The sequence below is a fragment of the Haematobia irritans genome, chromosome 4 (genome assembly GCF_050003625.1).
Source record: "Haematobia irritans isolate KBUSLIRL chromosome 4, ASM5000362v1, whole genome shotgun sequence".
NCBI classification, from domain to species: domain Eukaryota; kingdom Metazoa; phylum Arthropoda; class Insecta; order Diptera; family Muscidae; genus Haematobia; species Haematobia irritans.
The window spans coordinates 152,213,138-152,227,072 of record NC_134400.1 but is presented as its reverse complement, the minus strand read 5'-3'; the positions used below and the strand labels follow the sequence as shown (position 1 = coordinate 152,227,072).

Here is a 13,935-nt window from a genome sequence, read left to right as displayed (position 1 = left end):
TATTACCGGTACCTAAGGGTTTGTCCCAGACTGTTTCATGAGGACCTGTCTAGTCCTACTAAGTTCTCCCAGGTCATGTAGTTTGGAATGAGTCCAATCCGTGGCCTGCAGTGTAAATTTATCCCCGTCAATGACAAACCCGTGTTGAAGTGACCGGTCCCTTCCATACGTTTCGGCCAGAACTGGGACTGGTCTATTCTCACCAGGGAGAAGTCCTGTACCGGTTCTGTTGTAGATCCATTTCCCGTAGCGAAGCTGCGCCACTCTATCTAACCTAACATTACCAGTTACCCGGTCATTGAATATGTGTTTTCAAACATTTTAATGGAATCTAAATATCTTGGGAATGCCGTACTTTGTAGACATTTCCTAAGGACTTAAGCCATACTCCCAAACGTCAAATATTGCTGATTTTTTGTTGTTTATTTTCTTAGGATTAAAAGCCTTTTCGTTAAATCGAACGTAAATTTTGTTCAATTGTTCGTTATTTAGAATACTCAATGTTAAGAATTTTGACGTTCGTTAAAATGGATTTTCGCTAAATGGGATATTCGTTAAACAGAGCTTCGACTGTATTTCCCAAATATTGCCCGAGTTTTGTAGAAGTCTGATTTGAGATTTTATCAAAATGTAGATCTAAATACAAAGTTGTGCAGAGTATATTATAGTTGGCCCGCCCGACTTTAGACTTTCCTTGCATTTTTAGTTTTTGTTAAAATTGTGTTACGTCCCATAACGTTAGATTTAAATTTTAAGTACATAGATTTTGTAGAAGTATATTTAATTTTGTCTAAATCGATTCAGATTCAAATGCATGCATATGGGAATATAAACCTTTATATAGCTCGCAACAAATTTAAAGGATTTGAGATAGTATCAATAATTTTGGTCCACAAATACATATACTGTTGGTATCTTCTCATATTATGATGGGTATTTATAACATTATTTTATTTATTAAACATTGCCCTAAATTTGAAATATAGAGTTCAATTGGCATCTAATGTGAAATTAAGACCTTTTTTGTGCACACATAAATAAATACGATACTTTATATCGATCCACTTACGGTACCCCCACAATAGAACTACAAATTAGTGGTATTAAAATGAGATTTAGTTATATTACCCGGAGTCGACTCCGGAGTCGGAGTCGAGCTGATGAAAAATGCTGGAGTCGGAGTCGAGCAAAATTGGCTCGACTCCACAGCCCTGCTTTGAACTAAGGCCAATTTTATTTAAAGTAAAGAAACACATTTTTTAATTAAAGAAATCGTCCTTAAATTAACTGAAATATTGAATCTTTAAATTTAAGATAAAAGCGCTTCAAATATAGGCTAAAACTAAATGTGAGGATTTAGCATCTTTGATTTAAAGTTTTTTTGGAACTAGGAAAATATTTTCTACTTTGAAATATCCGTTATAATTTGGATTTTGGAAAATGATATTTGTTTGAACGTGAATAGCTTTATTAATATACCGCAAAAAGAAAATGAAAATTCGATAAATGGAATCTCTATCTTAACTTTAATTTTATTGATCCTAGATTTAAAACAACATAGGTCGCTAAAAAATGTCTTTATTTTAAAGAAGCCGCATCTTTGGCTCGGAATCAATACCAAAATCCTTAAAGTCAAAATCGTTTGGTCCAAGTAAACTTGTTTTGAGTGCACTTATGGCTTCACCAGTAGGAATATATTAAAACTTAAGGGTGTTCACAATTTACTACTGATATGATTTGAGAAAAACTTCTATTTCGGGCATTGGGTTTTAGTATGAAGAAAATGTTTAGTTTTCAAATGCTTATAAAGGAAAGCCATTTCAAACTTCAAAATAAGCTTGCTGTGAAAGCCATATTAGATAAGTTTCTTCTGCTAAGCCTAAAGATTGGAAACCCCATTTTGATTTGCAAGCAATATAAGCCACTTGCCAAACACTGTAATATAGTCTCCACCCTTTGGTCTACTTTCAGCAAAATCATGGAGTCTACAAAGTAGCCATGCCCCGCATATGCTGTGGCAGTGACGGGTTACAGTGGTCCCAGATCAAACAGATGATCTTGAGAATTTTTGCTAATGAGTACAATACCGAAATTATGGTTTGCAATTATCATCCACCAAAGGTAAGAAAACAAGAGTCCCAAATCCCAACAAAAGAAAAAGTATAGTTAAAAAAAAAAAATTCACTTAAAACTTTAGTCGAAGTGCAAAAAATATTGAATTAAAAAAAATATATATTTAAATAAATTTTCATTTATAAATCAAATCAAAACCAGAAATTTATTAGACCTATTATCTTTTCAATTAGATCGATTAAGTTGTTAATTGGTGTTGTATTATCATAAACTAATTTCGGGATTTAATAAAAAATTGACAAAAAATTTGTCGTTTTCTAAAAAAAAAGAAATTTTTCATCTTTTACAGATTACCACACCGAAATGTAGATTTGTTGAACAACGTGGCCCCAGTGTAAAGTCTTCGGAAAATTGCTCAGTTGTCCACACCATAAGTGCAGATTTTGCCATGTGCAGTGGCATTGGACTTCAGTTCAATTGTAAAAATAATCGAGTAACCGAACAACTGAGACAGGACAAACATACAGGAAATGTAGCCGTTTTAAAAGATCAAAATCGTTATGTTTACAATTTAGTGACGAAAGAGCGGAGTCATGAGCGTGGAACATATGTGGCATTATTCTATGCTCTAATAGCTACACGTGATCACATGGTATGGATGGATTAAATAGATGGTCATGCTTTAATGGTTTGTTTTTCTAATATTTTTTTTTTTTTCAGCGCAAACACAATGTCACCAAATTGGCTATACCCCGTTTGGGTTGTGGTATCGATCGTTTGGATTGGTTCCGTGTCAAAGACATGCTGGAAATGGTCTTTGCCGAAGATGATGTCGAGATAAAAACATTTGCCCATGAACCTATGGTCTCGATGGCCAGTCGTGAGTCCTTGCATGTCCATTGTATGGCATGCAAGCGGGCTTTCTGACAAAAGCCTTCAAAGGGTGGCCGTGAGGTTCGCTCAAAATCCAAAACTCCAAAATAATGTGTTGTTAAAGCTTTAAACATAACAAATTCCAGAAAATCTAACCGGAACAAAATCTTTCCAAGAAAACAATCTCACTATAATAGCATATAAGATATACACATAAAGACGTTATCATTATCACTTCGAGCAAATAAAATCTGATAAAAAAATAAATATGTTTGCATATTTGAAGACAGACGTTGGGATTGCGAAAAACCTACCTTTAGTATTGATTGCTAGCCAAAGAAGAGGAGAATTGATGTAAGCATTCACAGAAAAAAATTCCGTAGTTAAACTAACGCTAAATTTAACTTATTTTTATAGGAAACAAAAATATTTGTTGGTTGTAAAATTTTATTATTATTTTTATACCCTTCACCACTACTGTGGTACAGGGTATAATAAGTTTGTGCATTTGTATGTAACGCCAAGAAGGAGTAATCATAGACCAACCTTTTAGTATACGGATCGGCTTAGAATTAAATTCTGAGTCGATTTAGCGATGTCCGTCTGTCTGTCTGTCCGTCTGTCTGTCCGTCCGTCTGTCTGTCTGTCTGTCTGTCTGTCTGTCTGTCTGTCTGTTGATGTATTTTTGTGTGCAAAGTACAGCTCGCAGTTTTAGTCCGATTGTCCTAAAATTTGGTACAGGGTCCTGTTTCGGCTCAAAGACGATCCCTATTGATTTTGGAAAAAATCGGTTCAGATTTAGATATAGCTGCCATATATATTTTTCACCGATCTGGTCATAATTGGCGTGTATATCAACCGATCTTCCTCAAATTCCGTACATCCGAATACTTTATGAGTCTCGAAAAACTTGTAAAATATCAGCAAAATCGGTTCAGATTTAGATATAGCTCCCATATATAGCTTTCGCCCGATTTACACTCATATGACCACAGAGGCCAATTTTTAACTCCGATTTAGTTGAAATTTTGCACAGGGAGTAGAATTAGCATTGTAGCCATGCGTGCCAAATTTGGTTGACATCGGTTCAGATTTAGATATATCTCCCATATATACCTTTCGCCCGATTTACACTCATATGACCACAGAGGCCAATTTTTAACTCCGATTTAGTTGAAATTTTGCACAGGGAGTAGAATTAGCATTGTTACTATGCGTGCCAAATTTGGTTGAAATCGGTTCAGATTTGGATATATCTCCCATATATAGCTTTCGCCCGATTTACACTCATATGACCACAGAGGCCAATTTTTAACTCCGATTTAGTTGAAATTTTGCACAGGGAGTAGAATTAGCATTGTAGCTATGCGTGCCAAATTTGGTTGAAATCGGTTCAGATTTATATATATCTCCCATATATAGCTTTCGCCCGATTTACACTCATATGTCCACAGAGGCCAATTTTTAAGTCCGATTTAGATGAAATTTTGTACAGGGAGTAGAATTAGCATTGTTGCTATGCGTGCCAAATTTGGTTGAAATCGGTTCAGATTTAGATATATCTCCCATATATAGCTTTCGCCCGATTTACACTCATATGTCCACAGAGGCCAATTTTTAACTCCGATTTAGTTGAAATTTTGCACAGGGAGGAGAATAAGCATTGTTGCTATGCGTGCCAAATTTGGTTGAAATCGGTTCAGATTTAGATATAGCTCCCATATATATGTTTTTCTGATTTCGACAAAAATAGTCAAAATACCAACATTTTCCTTGTAAAATCGCCACTGCTTAGTCGAAAGGTTGTAAAAATGACTCTAATTTTCCTAAACTTCTAATACATATATATCGAGCGATAAATCATAAATAAACTTTTTTGAAGTTTCCTTAAAATTGCTTCAGATTTAAACGTTTCCCATATTTTTTTACTAACATTGTGTTCCACCCTAGTGCATTAGCCGACTTAAATTTTGAGTCTATAGATTTTGTAGAAGTCTATCAAATTTTTCCAGATCGAGTGATATTTAAATGTATGTATTTGGGACAAACCTTTATATATAGCCCCCAACACATTTGACGGATGTCATATGGTATCGAAAATTTAGATCTACAAAGTGGTGCAGGGTATAATATAGTCGGCCCCGCCCGACTTTAGACTTTCCTTACTGGTTTTTTTTCGAAAATTTCCACAGTTTAATGAAATTTTCCTTTTTTCCGAATCGGATGAAATTTGCCACCCCCAAAGACTCTGGAAGTCGGATCAGATTGGACGAAATTTGTGCCTCTAAGAGACTCCAGAAGTTAAGTCTGGTGATCTATTTATATGGGGTCTACACGGACGAAAAAGACTGGTTTTCATATATTTGGGTGTAAAAATTATATGTTTGGAAGTCTAATTTTTAAACACAATATTTTTATGTGCAAGCATACAATGTTCATAAACTAGTATAACATGTTTGGAACATGTATGTTAGAACATATTATGTTTGGGACATAAAATGTTTGTAAATATAATATGATTGGATGCAAACATTTATTTATTTAGAAATAGCCTACAAACATATATGTGTTTAGAAAGAGAGACTTTGAGAGTATGCTGCAAGTAAAAGAATGGAAGTAACCAATTGGCGTCTTAAAAATATATATACACAAGGAAAATTTCATTAAATTTTTTCTACCAGTGTATGCCTAAGGTGAAACATAATATGTTTGAACAATACAAACAATATTTTGTTTGGACCAATCCTGCAAAAATATATATTTGAAGCAAAATGTGTTTGGGGTATTTGTTAAAGGGTGATACGGTTAAAATTTGGTCAATTTCTTTCAATTTTGCATTTAAAAAACCTGAACACCCCTCATTTTGAAGGTGTGTGTGTGTAGAATGTTGCCGTCCAAGCAAGAAGAGCAGCGTATCAAAATTTTGCTCGCGCATCGCGAAAATCCGAGCTACTCGCACGCAAAGCTGGTAAAATCGCTAAAAGTTGCCAAATCAACCGTTATAAATGTAATTAAAGTGTTTGGGGAACGTTTGTCGACAGCCAGGAAGTCTGGATAGGGGGGAAACCGAAAACCGGAAGCCGCTAAGACGACAAAGAGAGTTGCCGGTAGTTTCAAGCGAAACCCTAACCTCTCTCTCCGAGATGCCGCAAATAAGCTGGGTGTATCGTCTACAACCGTGCATCGAGCCAAAAAACGAACCGGACTATCGACTTACAAGAAGATAGTGACCCCAAATCGCGATGATAAACAAAATACGACGGCCAAAGCGCGATTCCGGGGGCTGTACACGACGATGCTGACGAAGTTTGACTGCGTGGTAATGGACGATGAAACCTACGTCAAAGCCGACTACAAGCAGCTTCCGGGACAGGAGTTTTATACGGCAAAAGGAAGGGGAAAAGTAGCAGATATTTTCAAGCACATAAAACTGTCAAAGTTCGCAAAGAAATATGTGGTTTGGCAAGCCATCTTTACCTGTGGCTTGAAAAGCAGCATTTTCATAGCTTCCGGGACTGTCAACCAAGAAATTTACGTGAAAGAGTGTTTGAATAAACGTCTGCTGCCTTTCCTGAAGAAACACGGTTGTTCCGTACTGTTTTGGCCGGATTTGGCATCTTGCCATTACGGTAAAAAGGCCATGGAGTGGTACGCCGCCAACAACGTGCAGGTGGTTCCCAAGGACAAGAACCCTCCCAATACGCCAGAGCTCCGCCCAATTGAGAAATACTGGGCTATTGTCAAACGGAACCTAAAAAAGACCCAAAAAACTGCTAAGGACGAGCAGCAGTTCAAGGCAGACTGGCTTTCTGCGGCGAAGAAGGTGGACAAGGTGGCTGTACAAAATCTGATGGCAGGTGTCAAGCGTGAGGCCCGGCAATTCGGATTTGGAAAAGCGAAAGCCTAACTGAATATTTTTCCTGAATTTTATACTAATTGAACTTGAAAAAGAAATTTAATTTGATTTTTTAAATAAACGATTTCACCGATTTACACGCGTTTTCCCTTGACCAAATTTTGACCGTATCACCCTTTACAGAAGCGATTTGTTTTGAGGGTGTATATAGTTAATAACCACTATTGACCAATTTTTTCAAGGTTGTTAGAAAACATAAACTTACATCATGTACCAAATTTCAACCGGATCTGATCAAATTTACTTCTCCAGGAGGATCCGCAAGCCAACCCTGGAAGGGGTTAAAGGGGTCCAATACACGATTGACATTCGAGCCAAAATGACTCTACCAAAATTTGAAGAAAATTTTAACCAAAAAACATCAAATAAAACATCTTTTTTGCAGTGTTTGATCAAAACTTCGAAAGAAATGTTTTGTCAAAACTTTATGTCTATACAAAATATTGTCAAAATTTTATTTTACAGAATTTTATTTCTATACAGAAAATATTTCCAAAATTTTATTTCTATAGAAAATTTTGTCAAAATTTTATTTCTATAGAAAATTTTGTCAAAATTTTATTTCTATAGAAAATTTTGCCAAAATTTTATTTCTTTAAAAATGTTATTAAAATTTCACTTCTATAGAAAATTTTGTCAAAATTCCCACAAAAAAAAAAAAATTGTAAGAATGAACCATAGCACAGTGGTCGGTGCTATATGGAGTTAGCGGCCAAAAATACTTCCAGTATAGGTATCATCGTGAAACTTCAGGCACGGCTTTACAATTATATCAGAAATATTTAGTGATAAAATTGGATTGATTGATGAGATTTTGGTATAGCCCCCCATATAGACCGATCTCCCGGTTTTACTTCTTGGGCTTCTAGTAACTTTATTTTCCATCCGATTTGGCGGAAAATTGAAATCTAAAGGTATATTTGGGCCAAAAGTAGGTGTGCTAAAAATGGTGTGTATCGGTCCATATTGACGGATCTCCCAATTTTACTTCTTGAGCTTCTAGGAACCATAGTTTCTATCCGATTTCCCTGAAATTGGAAATCTAGAGGTATTTTAGGACCGCAAATAGAAGTGCCAAAAAAGGCATCAATCGGTCTATGTATTTATTTAGCCCTCATATAGACCGATATCCCGATTTTACTTCATGGGCTTCTAGAAACCGTATTTATACCCTGCTCCACACTGTGGAACAGGGTATTATAAAATAGTGCATATGTTTGCAACACCCAGAAGAAGACGAGATAGACACATGGTGTCTTTGGCAAAAATGCTGAGGGTGGGCTCTTGAGTCGATATAGCGATGTCCGTGAACACATTTTTGTAATCAAAGTCTAGGTCGCAGTTTTAGTCCAATCGACTTCAAATTGGCACAAGTATGTGTTTTGGCTCAGAATAGATCCCTATTGATTTTGAAAGAAATCGGTTCAGATTTAGATATAGCTCCCATATATATATTTCGCCCGATATGGACTTATATGGCCCCAGAAGCCAGAGTTTTTACCCTAATTTACTTAAAATTTTGCACAAGAAGAACAATTAGTACTATAGTCAAGTGTGCCAAATTTTATTGAAATCGGTTCAGATTTAGATATAGCTCCCTATCTTTCGCCCGATATGGACTAATACGGTCCCAGAAGCCAGAGTTTTACCCCACTTTGGTTGCAATTTTGCACAGGGAGTAGAATTAGCATTGTAGCTATGTGTGCCAAATTTGGTTGAAATCGGTTCAGATTTAGATATAGCTCCCATATATAGCTTTCGGCCGATTTACACTCATTTGACCATAGAGGCCAATTTTTTGCTCCGATTTAGTTGAAATTTTGCACAGAGAGTAGAATTAGCATTGTAGCTATGCGCGTCAAATTTGGTTGAAATCGGTTCAGATTTAGATATAGCTCCTATATATATATGTTTTTCTGATTTCGACAAAAATGGTAAAAATACCTACATTTTCCTTGTAAAATCGCCACTGCTTAGTCGAAAAGTTGTAAAAATGACTCTAATTTTCCTAAACTTCTAATACATATATATCGAGCGATAAATCATAAATAAAGTTTTGCGAATTTTCCTTAAAATTGCTTCATATTTAAATCTTTCCCGTATTTTTTTACTATCATTGTGTTTCACCCTAGTGCATTAGCCGACTTAAATTTTGAGTCTATAGAATTTGTAGAAGTCTATCAAATTCTGTCCAGATCGAGTGATATTTAAATGTATGTATTTGGGACAAACTTTTATATATAGCCCCCAACACATTTGACGGATGTGATATGGTATCGAAAATTTAGATCTACAAAGTGGTGCAGGGTATAATATAGTCGGCCCCGCCCGACTTTAGACTTTCCTTACTTGTTTGCTATTGCATTTATTGTACCTGCAAAGAATTAACGATTTAGATATAGCTCCCACATATATATATATCGCCAGATTTTCGAAAATTACCCCAGTAGCCCTATTTTTGAGCATAATCCATCATTTATTTATTAAGCGATCTTAAACAAATTTAGAACACTGTTAACCAAACCTGCAAAAATATCATACAAATCGGTTCAGATTTCATTATAGCTCCCCATTTTCACAAATTTGCCAATAATACTCTTATTTATTGACCAATGTTACTCAAATTTCAAATTTAGAGGCACAAACCGAAATATTTAGATCTACATATAGCTCTTACATAAATATATTGCCTGGTTTTAAAAAATTTGCCAACATTGCCCACACTAATTGAGTGATTTCTCTGTTTTTATAATGGACTTAATATTAGTGCGCATAACATACTAACTCTGCAGGTATAAAATCAAATATAGCTCCTAAGATCTGGAATTTTTCTTCAGAGCTCCCATAAATATGTGTCCCTAATTTTCGTAAATATGGAACTATGCTTTATATCCCAAACTTTTTTTCAATAATATCCTACAAATGCTGACTAATTCAGTACGGGTGGTTTAGGGTTTGATATAGTTGGCCCCGCCCGACTTTCTACATTGCTTATTTGTTATTTATAGCAAATAAACATTAAAAAGGTTTTATAAAATAAATTTTTTGAATGGAACTACGAATTTGAAGTATATATATATGACTTCATAAAACACCTATTATTCGAAGTCACACTTTATGCAGCTTAAGGGCAATTAGCCATTTGAAATATAAGGTGATAAAAATCATCACAAAAATTAAAACAAAAAAGTTTGCTTTTCAAAAGCAAAATTTGTCAGGCTGCTATTAGCCATAAAAAATTTATAGCTGACACCATTGCCGGTTTGCGATAGCTTTTGCCACTGAAGTGCAATTAAAACTGGCAAATGGATGGTGTTAGCACGCTGTGTTTGCCCTCTTTCCCAAAAAATGAAATTACGTTTTTACACCTCAAAATGGCATTTAATTTATTTTTGTTTTGTTGTCTCTTTGTTTTATTCCTTTAATAAATACAATAATATCAAGTGCTATTTTGTTTTGGAACATATACTTCGTGTTGTTGTTTAATATCAAATTTTAAAATGAAATTTGTTATAGGTGCGAATAAAAGCAAACAAAAAAAACAAAAACTGATGTCATCTTTGGCATGACAAATAGGTATCATCATAATCACCGTCATGCCAAATTCTTTCCATCTTCATCATCATCATTTTGATCATGTTAATGTGTTGCTGTGACTGATGTTATCAACAAATTATTTGATTTTAAATAGAAATTTCTTTACATAAATCTTTATTCGAACTGTGACCAAGCCAATCATTTATCTTTTAAAGCCAATCATTATGACCACAAAAAGCTTAACCGAACATAATTTATGATATGGAGAAGATTTATTGAGGTTTTTGGCACAGTCACGATAATGATTGCGAATACACAGAGAAATTTCAAATGAAATTTCGGTTCTCTATTAAAACCTCTAAACCATAACATAGAAATTCTAAAATGATAGTTTTAGTGGAAGGCGATTTTTTTTTTATTTATCTCAATACACAAACAAATTCATTGTTTTTATTATACTCTCCAACATCTTATGATAATACGATGTCCCTCCGTCCGCTTGTGGTAAACATTGTACAGGGGACAATATGGGACCACGGTTGCCACAGTTGGAAAAATTCTATCAAATTCTATCTACCGTTAGATTTTCTGGTTGTTTGATTGGTAGAATTCTTTTTGGTAGATTTTGCAAAATATTCCTCTTCAACTAGTGGTTCTTCAAAACTTTCCTGAAGAAATAAAATAGTGACAACATTTTCTATAAAAATAAAATTTTAACAAAATTTTCTATAGAAATAAAATTTTGACAAAATGTTCTATAGAAATAAAATATTGACAAAATTTTCTATAGAAATAAAATTTAGACAAAATTTTCTATAGAAATAAAATTCCTATAGAAATAAAATACTGACAAAATTTTCTATAAAAATAAAATTTTGACAAAATTTTCTATAGAAATAAAATATTAACAAAATTTTCTATAGAAATAAAACTTTGACAAAATTTTCTATAGAAATATAATTATGAGAAAATTTTCTACAGAAATAACATTTTGACAAAATTTTCTATAGAAATAAAATATTGACAAAATTTTTTATAGAAATAAAATATTGACAAAATTTTCTATAGAAATAAAATTTTGACAAAATTTTCTACAGAAATAAAATATTGACAAAATTTTCTATAGAAATAAAATTTTGACAAAATTTTATATAGAAACAAGTAAGGAAAGTCTAAAGTCGGGCGGGGCCGACTATATTATACCCTGCACCACTTTGTTATTCCACATTTTCGATACTATCCCAAATCCGTCAAATGTGTTGGGTGCTATATATGAAGGTTTTTGTCCCAAGTACATACATTTGAATCTGACTCCTTCTGAACAAAATTTATAAGCTATAGACTTAAAATTTAAGTCGGAGAATGCCCTGGGATGGTACACTAAAGTCGGGCGGTGCCGACTTTATTATACCCTGCACCACTTTATAGATCTAAATTTTCGATACCATATCACATCCGTCAAATGTATAAAGGTTTGTCCCAAATACATACATGTAAATATCACTCGATCTGGAAGAATTTGATAGACTTCTACAAAATCTATAGACTCAAAATTTAAGTCGGCTAATGCACTAGGATGGAACACAATGTTAGTAGAAAAATATGGGAAACGTTTAAATCTGAAGCAATTTTAAGGAAACTTCGAAAAAGTTTATTTATGATTTATCGCTCGATATATATGCATTAGAAGTTTAGGAAAATTAGAGTCCTTTTTACAACTTTTCGACTAAGCAGTGGCGATTTTACAAGGAAAATGTTGGTATATTGACCATTTTTGTCGAAATCAGAAAAACATATATATGGGAGCTATATCTAAATCTGAACCGATTTCAAACAAATTTGGCACGCATAGCAACAATGCTAATTCTACTCCCTGTGCAAAATTTCAACTAAATCGGAGCAAAAATTTGGCCTCTCTGGTCATATTTGTGTAAATCGGGCGAACGATATATATGGGAGCTATATCTAAATCTGAACCGATTTCAATAAAATTTGGCATACTTGACTACACTACTAATTGTACTTCTAGTGCAAAATTTCAACCAAATTGGGGTAAAACTCTGGCTTGTGGGGCCATATAAGTCCATATCGGGCGAAATATATATATGGGAGCTATATCTAAATCTGAACCGAGTTCATCCAAAATCAATAGGATCTATTCTGAGCTAAAACACATACTTGTGCCAAATTTGAAGTCGATTGGACTAAAACTGCGACCTAGACTTTGATTACAAAAATGTGTTCACGGACAGACGGACATCGCTATATCGACTCAAGAGCCCACCCTGAGCATTTTTGCCAAAGACACCATGTGTCTATCTCGTCTCCTTCTGGGTGTTGCAAATATATGCACTAACTTATAATACCCTGTTCCACAGTGTGGAGCAGGGTATAATAAAATTTTGACAAAATTTTCTACAAAAATAAAATGTTGACAAAATTTTCTATAGAAATAAAATTTTTAAAAAATTTTCCATAGAAATAAAATATTAACAAAATTTTCTATAGAAATAAAATTTTGACAAAATTTTCTACAGAAATAACATGTTGACAAAATTTTCTATAGAAATAAAATTTTGAAAAATTTTTCCATAGAAATAAAATTTTGACAAAATTTTCTATAGAAATATAATTTTGACAAAATTTTCTATAGAAATTAAATTTTGACAAAATGTACTATAGAAATAAAATTTTGACAAAATTTTCTATAGAAATAAAATTTTGACAAAATTTTCTATAGAAATTTTCGCAAATTTTTTTATAGAAATAAAATTTAAAGAAATACAATTTTGCAAAATTTTTCTGTAGAAATAACATTTTTCTAAAGAAATAAAATTTTTCTAAAGAAATAAAATTTTGACAAAATTTTCTGTAGAAATAAAATATTGACAATTTTTTTTTATAGAAATAAAATATTTACAAAATTTTCTATAGAAATAAAATTTTCTTTTTTATTATACTCTCCAACATCTTATGATAATACGATGAACCTCCGTCCGCTTGTGGTAAACATTGTACAGGGGACTATATGGGACCACGGTTGCCACAGTTGGAAAAATTCTATCAAATTCTATCTACCGTTAGATTTTCTGGTTGGTAGATTGATAGAATTCTTTTTGGTAGATTTTGCAAAATATTCCTCTTCAACTAGTGGTTCTTCAAAACATTCCTGAAGAAATAAAATAGTGACAACATTTTCTATAAAAATAAAATTTTAGCAAAATTTTCTATAGAAATAAAATTTTGACAAAATTTTCTATAGAAATAAAATATTGACAAAATTTTCTATAGAAATAAAATTTAGACAAAATTTTCTATAGAAATAAAATTTTGAAAAAATTTTCTATAGAAATACATTTTCTATAGAAATAAAATTTGGCAAAATTTTCTATAGAAATAAATTTTCTATAGAAATATAATTTTGAGAAAATTTTCTAAAGAAATAAAATTTTGACAAAATTTTTATAGAAATAAAATATTGACAAAATTTTTTATAGAAATAAAATATTGACAAAATTTCCTATAGAAATAAAATT

The 13,935-nt window shown here is 33.0% G+C and overlaps 1 protein-coding gene across 1 annotated transcript in view; it reads left to right on the top strand.

The window, feature by feature from the left end:
• Targ2 (Terminal ADP-ribose protein glycohydrolase 2) overlaps window positions 1–3,213 on the top strand; it is a 54,301-nt gene extending 51,088 nt beyond the window's left edge. The window contains exons 3-5 of the mRNA XM_075304989.1: window positions 1,972–2,121; window positions 2,423–2,725; window positions 2,794–3,213. Coding sequence (XP_075161104.1) covers window positions 1,972–2,121; window positions 2,423–2,725; window positions 2,794–3,000 — 660 coding nt within the window. The 3' untranslated portion in view covers window positions 3,001–3,213. The remainder of the gene's footprint in view (window positions 1–1,971; window positions 2,122–2,422; window positions 2,726–2,793) is intronic.
• The last annotated feature ends 10,722 nt before the right edge of the window (window positions 3,214–13,935 follow it).